General features: G+C 47.0%; 1 protein-coding gene across 1 annotated transcript in view; it reads left to right on the top strand.

Annotated features, from left to right (window-relative positions):
• Positions 1-12,949, top strand: part of LRRK1 (leucine-rich repeat kinase 1) — a 75,862-nt gene extending 62,913 nt beyond the window's left edge. Inside the window, exons 28-33 of the mRNA XM_009995305.1 lie at positions 640-791; positions 2,372-2,489; positions 3,885-4,001; positions 9,451-10,286; positions 10,864-10,965; positions 12,748-12,949. Coding sequence (XP_009993607.1) covers positions 640-791; positions 2,372-2,489; positions 3,885-4,001; positions 9,451-10,286; positions 10,864-10,965; positions 12,748-12,925 — 1,503 coding nt within the window. The 3' untranslated portion in view covers positions 12,926-12,949. The remainder of the gene's footprint in view (positions 1-639; positions 792-2,371; positions 2,490-3,884; positions 4,002-9,450; positions 10,287-10,863; positions 10,966-12,747) is intronic.
• Positions 12,950-14,447: the final 1,498 nt, after the last annotated feature.

Here is a 14,447-nt window from a genome sequence, read left to right as displayed (position 1 = left end):
CTGATTTGGCCCAGAACTTCTCTTGACATAAAGGAGAGTTTTATGAATGAAAGGATGGCAGATTGGTGGCCTTAGGCATCTATGGTGACATGAAGGTCCCTTGACATCAATGGCAGTTAAGACTATTGATTTTACCAGGGCAAGACATTACCCATAATTTCTAGAAACAGGTGCAGTATCATTCTGTGAATGTAATTACAGAGACTTCACAACCCCTGAGATTATAAAAGCCAGTATGAGGCAGAAAAGGGTTCAAAGAAAAGGATTATGCTGCATTACATTTTTTCATTAATTACAAGTTGGTGTTGCAGAACTGCTGTCCTTCAATCAAAGGTCAGCTGGATTCACAAACAGCTAGACACTGCATGGCAGGGGGTCAGCTCCCAGAATTTGTAAACCTGAAGAATTTAATCTAAAATGTGTAAGAGACCAAACCATGGAAGTACAAAAGAGCTTTGGCTTCAGTGTCTCAGATATGAAGGATGATGAGAACCAGTGAGGTGGGATTTACAAGGAGAATTAGGTGCAGAGTGGAGAATGTAGCAGAAGTGTTTTTTCAAGAAGACCTACCTGCTTGTAGATCTGGACCTCTTAACTGTCTTGTGTGACAAATGTCTTTCTCTTTTCCTTTCCCCACAGCGTCCACTGGCCATTTCTGTGGTAGGACAGATGAAAGATCCTACCTTTGCAACATTTATGTACCTGCTATCCTGTGGGAAGCAGTCTTCCTTCTTCTGCTCCCAGGGACAGGAGTACACTGTGGTGTTCTGGGATGGAAAGGAAGACAGCAGGTGAGACAGCTCATATTAGTAATTTCTTTTTTTCTTTATTCTTTTTAAGTAAAAATCTTTCAGTGTCTTTGTTTATGCCTCTGGGAGGGAGGTAAAGAAGGTGAAAGTGAATTTGGGTCAATGCCAGGATACGGTGTACACTGTTTTCCCAAACTCTTTTAATTGGGAACAGTAGTTGCTTTATAAAGGATATTTAATGAGCTTAACTCTGCTTCAGTTAATATGAGGAGAAGATTAAGGCAGTGTAATGATTCACACACACAGGATGAAGCATTTGCACATGAGAACAGACGTGTTCTGCCTTTCCTAATGAGGCCATTTAACACTAAACCTTTCCTAATTGAGACTGCAGTTCCATTCCTGTTCTGCAAAGCAATTAAGTACATGCTTAAACCCTATTGAAGTCATCAGGAGTTAACCACATGCCTGAAGCTGTGTGTGCATCCAAGTGTACACTTGCAATAAAATGTGTGCTATACTGAATAGGCATGTGCTTTAAATGTTACTACATTGTGACTGAGATGATCATCTTTTGCTCAGTCACACGTGAACCATGGCTAGTTAGGTTTATTTTTTATGGATGTTACTGATTTTTATAGCCTCAGTCTTATTGGAAAACATTCACAAACTGATCTGAAATTTATATTAATGTGTTCATTATTTGTAAGCATTAACCTAATGAGAGAGGTACGTGATTTGTTTGGAAACTATTTGCTTTGCTATTCAGGTTGCCTAGCCAGGTCCTTCAGTGCAGACAGTGTAACTATTCCTGCTAAAACTGGTGAAACACATGGGACTCACAGATGTATTTTGAATACATGGATGTTGTCCAAATATTCACAGCAATATATCTCAGTGAATCTGCTTCCTGACTGGACAATCCACTTGCTGGAGACTGCTGAATAACAAATTGCTTATATGGGACAGATTTCAGGATGTGTAATTGCTTGTGCCACAGTTGGTAAAACATCTGGGGCTCACAGATGTGGATGTGAATATCCAGTATTGTTCAAACAGCCAAACCCAGTAAACTTTCCTAAATCCCAAACAAACAAAATCCTTTTAGTTACAAAAATATTTATTAGTCCTATTTGTAAATTATTTTATCAGCTTACACATCTTTGCTCTCATTTGGAAGAATCATGCTCTTCTGCTTATCCACTAGGATAAGTAAGGAAGCCAGATGATACTGAGGCACTGAACTTGGAGAACAAGTACATGTTCTCTTGAGAACCTAATGGGCAAGATGGGCTATGACCTCCTTGCTATGAATTACTGTTGTTCAGCTGGAGCCATTTGTCTCACAGCTGAATTATAGTAACTGACCACATTAGTTCTCCTGATCATTTCCACAGTCAGATAACTGAGTTTAAATCTTCACAGGAGCAGTTGCATATCTGTCTCCACAGGAAGAGCTGTGGCACATCTGTATCCCTCTTCCTTTGTGATGGTTATTTGGGGAGGTGTAGATCCTGGCAGCATGGTCCACATCTGGACAGTCATGGCTTGGCCAAAAGTGCTGGGTACTGTTTGCAGGCTCAATGTTGGTGACAATAAATTGTTATTTGCTCCTTTCACAGAAACTACACAGTGGTGAATCCAGAGAAAGGAGTCATAGAAGTGGAAAGGATGAGCTGCCCAGGGATGAAGCTGTGCTGCCAACTAAAATTCCAGAATGCTCTCTGGGCTGCCACAGAGGTGAATGTTGTCTGCACTTCGTTGCCTTGCTTGAGAGGGGCCTTGTTAGAAGAGACATAAGTGAAGAGAAGGAACCTATTAAATTAGTAAAGCTCAGAGTGTTTGAGACAATGGGTGTGTCAGATGAGCAGTGTGACTTTACTGTCTCCGGGTGCATTGTTTCTGCCTGTGACTTAGCTGATACCTAGATCAAAATCATGTCTCCTGGTGTTCAAAGTGATCGTGGGAACCTCGACTTTCTGTGGCAAAACTCTCAGGATTGGTGCATATCAGTACCCAGGGCTTCATCTGGGAAATGTCCTTATCTGTGAGCGATAAAGGGAAGCAGTGAAAGAAACCATGAGTTTAAGGGTGGGGTTTTGAAAGAGTCCTGAGGGATTTTAAAGTCGTTGGGAAATGGGTACCCAGGTTTTGTGGTCACCATGGAAAACCGATTAAAAAAACTGTTAAAAAGATAAAGAGTGGGAGAGCATGGCTGGTTTATCACTCAGAGCCCCTGTCCACCCATCAACAAGGGCTGTGTTAAGTGTCAGCCACTTCTGACACAATTGTTTGACATAAGACAAACAAAAAATAGCTTAAACAAACCAAAATGTTCCTACAGTTCAGTGTTTCAGAGAGAGGAAAAAAAGGATATGTTTGCTGAATAAATAATTTGCCTTGGTTAATTCATTCCTCCCTATCATGGATGCTGGAACTGAGTGAGAGAATGGACCATTTTTTACCTGTAGGAAAACAAGATAATTTAGTCTTTTTCTGTTCCCAAATTGAGGGAATTCCTATTTTTTCATAACGAGAAGTACAGAAAAATTACAATTCAGAAAACTTAAAGCATTTTGTATCCATTCTTTTTGATCAAACTGAAGTGTGTTGCTATTCCCCAGACTGGGTGCTCTGTGTCAGGTCAGTAGATGTATTAGGTGTAGAGCAGGTGTAATTCCACACAATGTAATACTAGCTTATCTTGAATTGCAGATTAATGCAAAATAACATATAACATGTTTCAGTTCCCCTGACATGTTTAGGATTTGTTGGGGTGAGGGGGAACCTAGTCCCTTGAATTTATCTTTGGAAGAATTTAAAAAATTTTAATAAAAAACCCAGAGTCAGGGTTGTCAAATGCTATCTTTAGATGTGGAAATAAAACACCTAGAGTGGTGATTTTAGTGGCTTTTGGATAGTTCATATACTGCCCTCTGCTCAGTCTAGGGATGTACCTGCTTTCTACCCACAAACAAAAGCAAATACTCAGGGAAAACAGAAATCCAGGCTTTGGATATCAAAAAAGACAAGTTAAAATTGGGTTTGGAACCAATTTTATCATGTTCAGGTATCAAAAAATAAGAAGCATTGAAGGTAATTGTAATGTATAGAATTTTTTGTGCTCTTTCACAGGACCAGAAGATTTCTGTGTATGGGTTGCAGGGCATGTGTCCTCTGAAGACTCCACAGAAGGGTTTAGACACTCCTGCTACTGTGAGCTGCTTTTTAGTAATGCCTGTTGTCAAAAAGGTAAGGAGGAACCTAAAGGAAAAGGGACATTAGTGAGACTAAGCCATGTGCTGCCAGGCCAAGCCGCCAGAGTTTGCCCAGCTTGTCACTAGCTGGTGTTGAAGGACTTTGCAATGCCCAGGAACATTTTGGCAGTGCAAGGAGTAGGTTTCCAGGTCCTTTGCCTCTGCCAGAAGACAGAGGTGTGGGCAAGAACCTGAGTCAGGGGACCAAAGCTGGCACTTCCAAGCCTGCTGGGAAAATAGTCAAAATAGATCACATTCCTCTGCAAGGATGTTTTCCAGCTGAGTTTCCACATCACTGGAAGACAGGGTTTAGGCTGATCAAGCGAAATAAGAGAAACAATAATTAGAACAGAGATTTGTTAGCTGCTAATGCAGGACTGGGGTAAATCCCTAGCTCTGGTACCCACTCTTTTCCTGGCATGTGTGCATACTGTCATTTGGGTGCACAATTATCTTTAAATATTATCTAGGCTCAGCCTCACTTCTTCTTGGCTTTGAGTGAAAACCCATAGATAACACGGGCAGTCCAAGAACTGCCTCTTATGGCCAATAGCAGAAGTTATACCCTGCCTGTCTACTTCTGGAATTGCTCACATCCAGTTACTGGCAAGAGAAACCTGACGTGACTGCCTACTGCGGGCAAGTCTTGGGAGATGTATAAAAACTGTTTTTGGGCTAAATTACCTCTGGTTTGCTTACAGCCACCTCAAGTAAAAACATATAATTACGTTCCAACATTATTGGTGGCTGTGTAGGTTTTTTTTGTAAATGCCAGCAGACTGGTATGTATCTAAAAGCTCAATGTGGAGCAGGTCTGCGAGTGACAGTGGAGCTGTTTTACACCTCGTGCTGCTTCTGTGTTACTGTCCATTTCTGGCTCGTTTGCTCGGGCTGCTGCATCGCTGCAAGCTGAACCCGAGGCAGATGGTTAGTGTAAGGTGTACTGCTTCACTTCCAAACATGGTGTAAGGAGGACTAAAGTAGGGCATAGATAGAAAGTTGGCAGGGAGATGAATTTCACCCGCCGGAAGGCTGCATCTGTCTGCTTTCTTTGGCTGCCAGACCTGCAGTGTTTCTCCGCCGCAGAGTTTCATTTCTGATCCATAGGGCAAATTTCTTTTTCATGCAGCCTAAGGTTTTGTCCAGGACAGTCAAATGAGTCTTTCACTTTCAGCTTTTCCACTGTCCTACATCTTGCAAAGCCATTCCTCAGGGGTTAAGAGTGGCTTTATGTCTCCTGGTTTCTATTTTCAGTTTGTGGCTTGCCTAGAAAATGTCATAAATAATGCCAGGCCCTACAATAGTAATATTGAGTCTAGACACCTCCCTTCCTCTCTCGACCCTACCCAACCTTCCAGAAATCCACATCCCTTCGGCACACTCCTTAGCTTATTGGACTTACTTTTTCCTCTCTCCTTTCTATGAATGAGTTTGGCAGTGAAATAGCCAGAGCAGCAGCCATAGGGATGTGCAGACCAGGTTGGCAAGAAACAAAACCGTTTTCGAAACAGCCAGTTCTTCCAACAAAGCTAAGTGGAAAGCTTACACTTGTCAGACTCACTGCATGGCCAGCGAGCTGTATCTGAGCTATCACATTAGTCACTAGTGTCCAGTGGAGAAGGGAATTGCTTGCATTTCCCTGGGAAGAAAACCCTTAGCTGATGAGATGTGAGGTAACTAGCAGTCAGAGAATTGCTGAGGGATGTTGCTGGGAAGGGGAATTCTTTACAACTGCCTTGGGAAGACTGATCCAAAAGAAATAGTTTCCAAAACTTGGTTTCTCATCCAAAGGAAGCATCATGGAAATTTAAAAGCAGCAGAGAGGGGCCCAGAATCCAAAACTCACCAGCCAAGGAGAAGTCTTGTACAATTTATGCTTTTCTGCTGGATCCTTTGTGTCACCAGTATCATTGTTATTGGCAAACAATAACATTTTCTGTAAATTTCCTTTCAGAAAAAAAACCACAAAACCGACAAATAAGCAAACAAACAGGTTAAAGAGAGCAAAGCAAGATGCTTTCTGAATTGATTTGCAGCGTTCTTGCAAAGACGTGTTGAGGGAGAGAGAAATGAGAAGGGGTGCAAGCCTCTGGCCTCTTGCAAAACCTGGAACGCACGAAAACAAAAGCTGCATTTGAAAGCTGCAGCCTGCCGGGGCACGCGCTGCCAGCAGGGCCAGACCCTGCCAGCCCAGCACCAGGGAGGAGGAGGTGACCGAGGGGTACTTTTTTTTTTTTTTAATGTATCTGCTCTCTGCAGCCATCCCGGTGGCTCCGAGCCCTGCGCTGTCCTGAGCTGCGGGGACAGGACGTCTGGAGCCCGCTCAGCTCCTGCACATCCCACACTGTCACGGCCCCGCGAGGAGCCCTTCCTCCCTGGCACAGTGGGGCTTCTGGCAGGACGGAGACTTCAAATGCAGTTTTGTTGCTCTGGTGTTTTTGTTGGCTCTTTGCAGAGCCCAAATGTTGAAAATGAATTCTGAGAAAGTTACTTAAGGTTTCTGGAGGCTGCTGCCCTGCCTGGTCACTGCTGTAATACGCGGATTTGGAGAGTTTTGCCTCCCTGCCCTGCTCCACTGGCACCTAATAGTCTGGTGAGCTGGTGGCACCTAGGGGTGGCCTTTGCCATAATCTTCTTCAGAGAGCTGGAGCACCTCTCTCTCCTATGAAGATGGGCTGAAGGAGTTAAGGTTGTTCAGCCTGGAGAAGAGAAGGCTCCAGGGAGAGCTGACAGCAGCCTGAAGGGGCTACAGGAAAGCTGGGGAGGTACTTTTTATAAGGGTGTGGAGTGATAGGATGAGGGGGAATGGCTTTAAACTGAAAAAGGCTAGGATTAGGTTAGATATTAGGAGGAAATTCTTTAGTGTGAGGGTGGTGAGACACTGGAACAGGTTGCCCAGAGAAGCTGTGGCTGTCCCATCCCTGGAAATGTTGAAGGCCAGATTGGATGGGGCTTAGAGCAACCTGGTCTAGCGGGAGGTGTCCCTGCCCATGCAGGGGTTTGGGACTAGATGATGTTTAAGGTCCCTTCCAACCCAAAGCATTCTATGATTCATTCAGTGATTCTCAGAAATGGGTCAGTCCTTTGTCTGGGTCAGGTGAGGATGGCAGGTTGAGGCCTTTTCTCAGCATTTGTGTTTCTACTCCTCATTTCCTAAACGGAGAGAGAACAGTGGCTGGATAGAAACAGGTCCTGATAGCCAAGGCTCTTGAGTAGTAACTGCCCCAAGGCACAAAATACCTTCCAGACTTGCTTCCACCATTGTGGTATTCCAGACAGGCTGGGATTTGGCGGAGTCAGTATTCCCAGTGAAGGTGGGTTGGGATTGCTGGCTCAGATCTGTCCTGTTATGGTGCTGATTGCCCAAGTGCTGGGGAAATTTGGCCTGTGAAATCCAAAGGGAAATCTGGATTCTGTTTTGCAGTAGCTGATGTTAATCAAAGAAATAAAAATATTTTTTATGAAGATGATGCTTGGACAAGTCATCATTTTTAAATCAAGTGAGACAAAATAACAGAGATCTCTGTTACAGTGTCCTCTGTCATTCTAGGAGCAGTTCAGGTTGACATACCCACATTATGGTTAATTTCAGATGTTCCCATTTCAATACTTTCCATTTTTAATAAGAAATACCTGTTGTTCAGGATTGTTTGGATTGAAAGACGTTGGGCTATTTTCACTAGAGAAATGTGGGTTGTTCTGCTTTGTTTTGTTCTGTTTTAAAGAGCTGAACTCCTTTCCAAAGAAAAAAGTAACCCAATACCCAGCTTGTGCAAAGCATTGTGCCATGTTACAACTTATTGATGCAACTCCCTGGCAAACCCGTATCCAGGAGCCTCTGCACCAGATCCACATGGCAGCAGGGACATGGCACCAAACATTGCAGGCCATTTGTTGTGATGTGTTTTTTTTTAATTTCAATTAGTGGTTAGAGAATTGGGACTGGACTGAGTTAAAGTCCAAGTCCCATTTCACAACTTTCCACTTGCTTCCCTAGTTTTTCCCATTACAGTAAAATTCTGCCGTGATTTGGATTAGTCAGACAGGCTCAGCACACTCATGGTTTTACTCATACTTGGTGTGCAGATCTTGTCTTTGTGTCCAAGACTTTTAATGAGCCTTGCAAACAGTGCTATCAATTAACCTCATACTTACCCCTCTCATACCTGCCCCCTGTTAACTGGGAGCAATTCACTGATTGTGGCCTCTACAAGCTGAAGCAGCCTGGGAGCTCTATTTCAGGGCTGGCAAAGCCAAGATCCCTGGAAAGGCACAGGCTTTCTCTTAATTGATGAGCAGCAAGGGGTGACACAGAGTCCCTGTCCCATCTCCCAGGGGCAAGGGAGCATTGCTGGTGTCCCTGGCACACCAGGAGATGAGGCTTTCCTCCACAGCTGGGTGCCAAGGGGTGAGGTTGTGTTGGTTCATCTCTGCCTGGTTCTACTCGTTGTGCTTTGCTCAGTCAGGCCAGATTGTAACAACAGAAAAAAAAAGCCCTGGGCAGAGGGTCTTTTTTTAGAATTTATTGCTCCACAGGGAGGAAATAGAAGGGCCTTTGAGGTAGATATTGTTTTATCTGCTTCACAGATGGGGGAGTTTCTGGTGCAGACTCAAGGTCATGGGGAGTTTTCTTCCCAAGAGACCCATTTCCCAGTCTGTTTAACAGCATTTGCACCACTGTGATGAGCTGGAGGAGTTGGAGACCCAGGGAACCGTGGCCTTCTCATGGGCTCCTGCCCACAGGACGTGACGGTGTCCATGGCAGCAGAGCCCGGAGCGCAGCACCAGAGCTCAACATGGCCGTGCTCCCGCAGCCAGCACATCTGTGCACTTAGGGACAGGTTTTTAACTACCTGCAGAATTGTTCATGGCACTTGGCAAAAGCTTTGCTGAACTGCTGCTGCTTCTGTGCCCTTCACTGGGATGTCTCTGAGCTGCCAGGGTTCCCAGACCCAGAGCACATCCCTGGGAGCAGCAGTGCTGTCAAAGCAACAATTCGGATGCAGAGGGATCACTGTAGGATTGCCTCCCTTTTTCTGCTTCTACTGCTTTTCTTCCATTCTTCTCCTTCCTACACTGATAGCAATAGTTTTACTCCTTTTTGGAAATGATCCGGGCTTCTACAGCTGGATTGCTAGGATCGTGATGGCTGCCTCTGAACATACTCCAGCTTGAATTTGTTAACCTTCAGGGCAGACTGCCAGGTCCATCTGTCCTCCCTTGCCAATAAAGAAAGAGGTAATACTGGGTGAGAGGAATATGGCTCTGCAGCAGCCTCTATGTAATGACTGCTTTTTATGTTGCTGTTACCATGGAGTGATTTGGGGTAAGTTACTAGTGTATTGGTAGGACTGTGAGAGGCAGCCAGAGCCTGTAGGTTTGAAAGCTCTTGTACTGTAGGGAAGTAAAGAAACTGGACAGTGACTCTGCTGTCTTTCTTGCAGAATTCATACATGGTGCTGGCTGGCTTGTCAGATGGACTTGTAGCAGTGTTTTCAGTGTGCCAGGGCATGCCAGGGGACAACTGCTCCTACCTGTGCTCCCACACAGCAAACAGGTCCAAATTCAACATCTCTGACGATGACCCCCGGCAGAACCCGTACCCCGTGAAGGCCATGGAGATCACCAACAGCGGGTCGGAGGTCTGGTACAGCAACGGCCCGGGCATCCTCATCATAGACTGCACCACCATGGAGATCAGCAGGAGGCTGGAGCCCTTCAGCCCACCCTCGGTGATCACATCCATCGCCTGCAACTCAGAGTGTCACGGGGAGGAGGTGTTGTGGTGTCTGGACAATCAAAGCAACTTCCTGGTGATGTATCACGTCACCACCTACCAGCTCTGCGCGCGCTACTTCTGCGGAGACTGCAGCCCCCTCAGAGACATGTTCACCATCCAGCAGCCCTCAGCAGCCATCCCAGCTACAGCACCTCTCAGCCACAAAGCTGTGGAGAATAATCCACTGGGGGACATGAGCATTATCTACAGCCCAGAGGTTGGCACCCAAATACTAAACCACCAGGACTCGCTCACAGATTATTGCTCTGTGTCTTCCTACTCCTCCTCACCTCCTAACAGGATAACCCGCTGCCCCTCCAGCCTACCCAGCTCGCCCATGAGCTCTTCCAGTGCACCTTTCTCTACAGATTTTGAGGAGTCTGACAAATTTCATGAGCTGAAGCCTTCCCTGGATCATGATGCCATGTCTGCGGGTGACAACATGCAGCATCTCCAAGCTGTCAAGATTCTCTCAGTAAAAGACCTCATATGGATCCCCAGGTAAGTGGGTCACTTAGGAAAGCAACTTGATAAAAATCCCACCTGGACTGAGCATGAGATAAGCTCAGGCTAATTCAGGAACTCTTGCATTCCCAGTTTGATTCACCTGCCCAGAAAGTAAAATAATAATAAAGACATTTTCTTCCCCAATGCAATGGTACATGGATTTTTCTACTCCCTTTTAAAGTTATTAAGTGTTGGGTATAATGACCACATCTAAGATCTTGCAGGTCTGATTTCAACAGAAGTGTGGGTGCTAAGACTTGAAGCTCTGTTTCCCCAGCTAGTGAGGAAACTAAGACTAGCAGGCAGCTTCCTCACTCAGACACAACCCTGGCAAATCCTGTTGTCTTCTGTTGAGCTGATGGAAGCCACTGGGAATCCTATTTCACCTGTCATGGGAGCTTTAACTGTAGTGGATTCAGGATGCCCTTCAGTGGCATGGCAGTGTCCCCTTCCTTGCAGAAGCTTGTGTAACTGCAGGAGGGATTGTAGCAATATCCAGCATGGATTTTCCTCAGCTATCACCAGCCTCTGCTGTGGAGTACAAGTGACATCTCCCTTTTTTCTCTTCTAGGAGAGGAGGGGATATCATCGTTATTGGACTGGAGAAGGAATCGGGCACCCAGCGGGGCAGAGTGATTGCTGTGCTGAAGGCTGGGGAACTGGCTCCCTATGGGTAAGGCTGACTGGAGAGTGCCCCTCACACCAGTCTCCAGGGACACAAGGGTGGCAGAGGGCAGCTCTGCAGGGTCCCAGAGCTCTCAGGAGCTTTCTCTTGGCTTCCAGCAGCATCTGAGAAGCTCCCAGCTGGAGGTGTGGTTGCTGTTTGCACACTGGGGTGTGTGCATGCTCTTATAGCATGGCAGATGGTGAGGGGATGGCACCACGATCTGGTCTGGTCTCCAAAAGCCACAGAGCCCAAGTACCTCTGCAGTGAGACAGGCAGGACCGTCTCACACAATGTGATAAACGTCGGTCTGATCCTGCCTGGTGCTGGCTCCCGGTGCTCTGAGGGCACCTGGCAGAGGATGGCTGGGGCTTGGCAGCCTCAGCCCTGCCTTCAGAACAAGAGGTGTATTTATGCAGAGCGCAGTGCTTGTCTGTGGCTGCATTCACGTGGGTCAGGTTGACGTTCTGGCTCTAAATGAGCAGCTTTGTGCTGTCGGCAGTGACGGGATGGGGGAAGGCTCCTGGAGCACAGGGGAGAGCAGTTATATACATTAATTTAAAATGTTTCATACAGCAAATGAGAGTCCAAGTAAATAAATAGCTGCTAGAGAGATGGGGGTGTTCCTGCTGATCACTTAAATACCGGTCTGGGATTGTACTATTTATGTCCAAACAAATGGAGGTTAAGCACTGCTAAGGATTATAAATGATCATTCATTACCACTGGGCAAACATGAGATCAAAGTGCTCCTGCCTTTACCTCTACTTGCTATCTGAGTGTCTTTATCAGTCAGGAGGGAGTGGCTGTTCTCTTTATTGTTCAGAGGTACTTCTAGGTTGATTTTGCTTTACCCAGGTTAAGTCTGGAGTCAAGGAGAGGTGACAGGGCTGTCACAGACTTGTCCTGCTTTGCTGCCTTGCAGCCTGGCTGGTTCAGGCATGCTGGCCATTGACTTGCCCTGTTTTACCAGCAGGATAAAGACCAGCCCCTGCCAGTGCAGAGCAGGGTGGGGAGGTGGCTTCTTAGGGGCACTTTGTGATAAAAACCAGCCCTTGTTGCCAGTGCACCCCAGCAAGGGGCTTTTCTGGCAAAACAGTTTGGGGCCAGTCTTCCTCTGTCTGCTGTTGGAGTGGTAGAAAGAGCCCAGCAAGGCTGCCATGAACCTTGCAAGGACAGAAGTGTCATCTGTCTGGCCGCCTTCCTCTAGGTTGTCTGCAGGGCCAGAGACCATGAAGGAAAGCACATGCAACACGGTGCTGTCACTCAGGACTCCTTCTGCAGGGACCTAGTGGGTTCCTGGGCTGTTGCAGCAATCCTGCTGGTCTGGACATGGGGCTGGAACCCTGAGCTGGAAGAACTGGGCCCCATCCCACTCCCACACCACAGGTCAGGCTGCAGAGGCTCCGGGCAGCCTGTGAGCTGTGCCATGATGCAGACAGTTTTGAAAATGCCCAGCTGGCAGCAGGCAAAAGAGAGTGGATTTAGCAAATGGGAGATTAACCACCACTTCAAAATGTCATGCAGGCTTAAGCACCCACCTGCATGTTCAGACACCTGAACCCTCTACAAATCTTTTTCCATGTCAGTGAGCCGCTTGTTTTTGCTGTGACACAGTTCCTGATCCCTCTCTTTGTTATGTTACATTCTCCTTTTTCAAGGATTTGCAGCTTATAAAAAGAGATTGGGTAGTTGGAAAGGAAAGCTTGTGAGCCAGATGAGTGGCAGTGTCCTGCCTCAGAGCTGCTCGCCGCCGTCATTCTCTTCTCTGCTCTCTTCTTCCTTTCCCAGGACGCTGGTGGATGCTGCTCTCGTAGCAAAGGACACAGTTGTGTGCTGCTTTGAGAACGAAAACATGGAGTGGTGCCTGGCTGTCTGGAGGGGCTGGAGTGCCAGAGACTTTGACGTTTTCTACCAGGCCTACGAAGAGCTGGGAAGGCTTGAAACCTGCATGCGAAAGAGAAGGTAGTGCTTGTGGTGCTGGGGACTGAGGCTCGACAGAAGACAGCAGCGTCCTGCTCCGAATGCTCCCGGACACAGACTGGAGAGGCAGGGCATGAGGGGTGCATGGAGTGAGCGTCTGGTTTGCTGCTAATGAGCACTGCAGGGCTCCTGTGGCTGGAGCCCCCCTGGGGGAGGCGGGGGCTGAAGGAGCCCATGGGAGCTGGGCAGGGCTGGGAGCGGGGCCGGCTCTCCGCTCTCCTGCTCTGTCACACACTCCCCTACTGGAGTTGAAAGCAGGAGGTGGAGGTGGCTGCAGTTGTGCTCATGCCTCTGTTTCCAGTTTATTCTTCCCCGTTCTTTACCTTCCTCACCTTCAGCATGCCTGGCTGCTGCTGCTGCTGCTTTTATAGTGTACTTTGTCAGTCAGGCGAGCTCCGTTAGCCTCAGCAGGCTCTTTGCTGGGAGCCTGAGCACGTTTCAGTCACCACTGCCTGCTGGCCAGCACTGTGGCTCCCTGTGGGCTCTTTCACCCTTTTCCCAGGGGAAAGCCCTGTGCTCAGGGGCTGCTACCTGCTTCCCCACAGGTTTGTTAGAGGCTACTCCAGGTGTAGCCCCTGTTGTGACTGCTGTGTGGAGACACCCAGGTTTAAGAACCAGCAATAAGCTTTGGCTGGCCACAGCGTTGCTGGTTGCTGAAAGCTGTTGTGTTGCAGTGTTACTGTGAGAGAGCCTGAAATAATCTGCCAATAATACTGCACAGTCTCAGTAAGTGAGCAAGCTATTTAATTGCACTGTTGCAAAGTCAATTGTAAGTAGAGCTGATAGAAACCAAAGCCAGTCGGCTTGACAGATCCTTCCTGGTGTAAGAGAATGGAGCCCTGGGACTAGGATGGTTTATAAACTGTCTTTGCTCCACTCCTCTTTCTCTTGGTAAATGCACTCTGGAGTATTGGGAACACAATAAGCTTAATTTGCCTGTGTATCTGTTCAGCTTCCGCTCACCGCAGCTTTCATTTTATCTTCATTAGTGGCCTGGGATGATGTATTGGCGCTGAATAGCATTCCACTTGGTTATCCCAAAGTGAGCCTGGCAAAACACCCTGTAAAAATGTGTACAGTTTGAATTTTGGACCTTTTAATTTCTATCCCAAGAAACTTGTGTGAGCATCGGCAAGGCTGGCCAAGGCCGAATGGGCAGGTTAACCCTCTGGTTCACGTTTCTGTTGCAGGCTGCTAAAATATCCTTCAGAAACGAATGTATCCTGTAATAAACAGATTTCTCCCCACAACAGCACCGTCTTGGTGGCACTTTTTATAGGCAGCCCATGCCTGCATCAGCTGCAGGGCATTCGGGGTTTGCAGCATCTTATTGAAGTGTGTGTCCTCCTGATGAACGTAGCTGGAATGGGATTTAAAAGTCCAGTCTGTCTCCTTACCTGGCCTTACCTGTCTGTCCCCTGTGGCTCCTCCAGCAGCTCCTTGAGGTGCAGGTGCTGTGCCTGGGCTCGCTCGCCCTTGCCAGGACAAGCTCTCCTGGCTGTTGTCTC

Source organism: Chaetura pelagica, unplaced genomic scaffold, assembly GCF_000747805.2.
Source record: "Chaetura pelagica isolate M959 unplaced genomic scaffold, ChaPel_1.0 scaffold453, whole genome shotgun sequence".
NCBI classification, from domain to species: Eukaryota; Metazoa; Chordata; class Aves; order Apodiformes; family Apodidae; genus Chaetura; species Chaetura pelagica.
The sequence above is the reverse complement of the archived record's forward strand: the minus strand, read 5'-3'. Positions and strand labels throughout refer to the sequence as shown.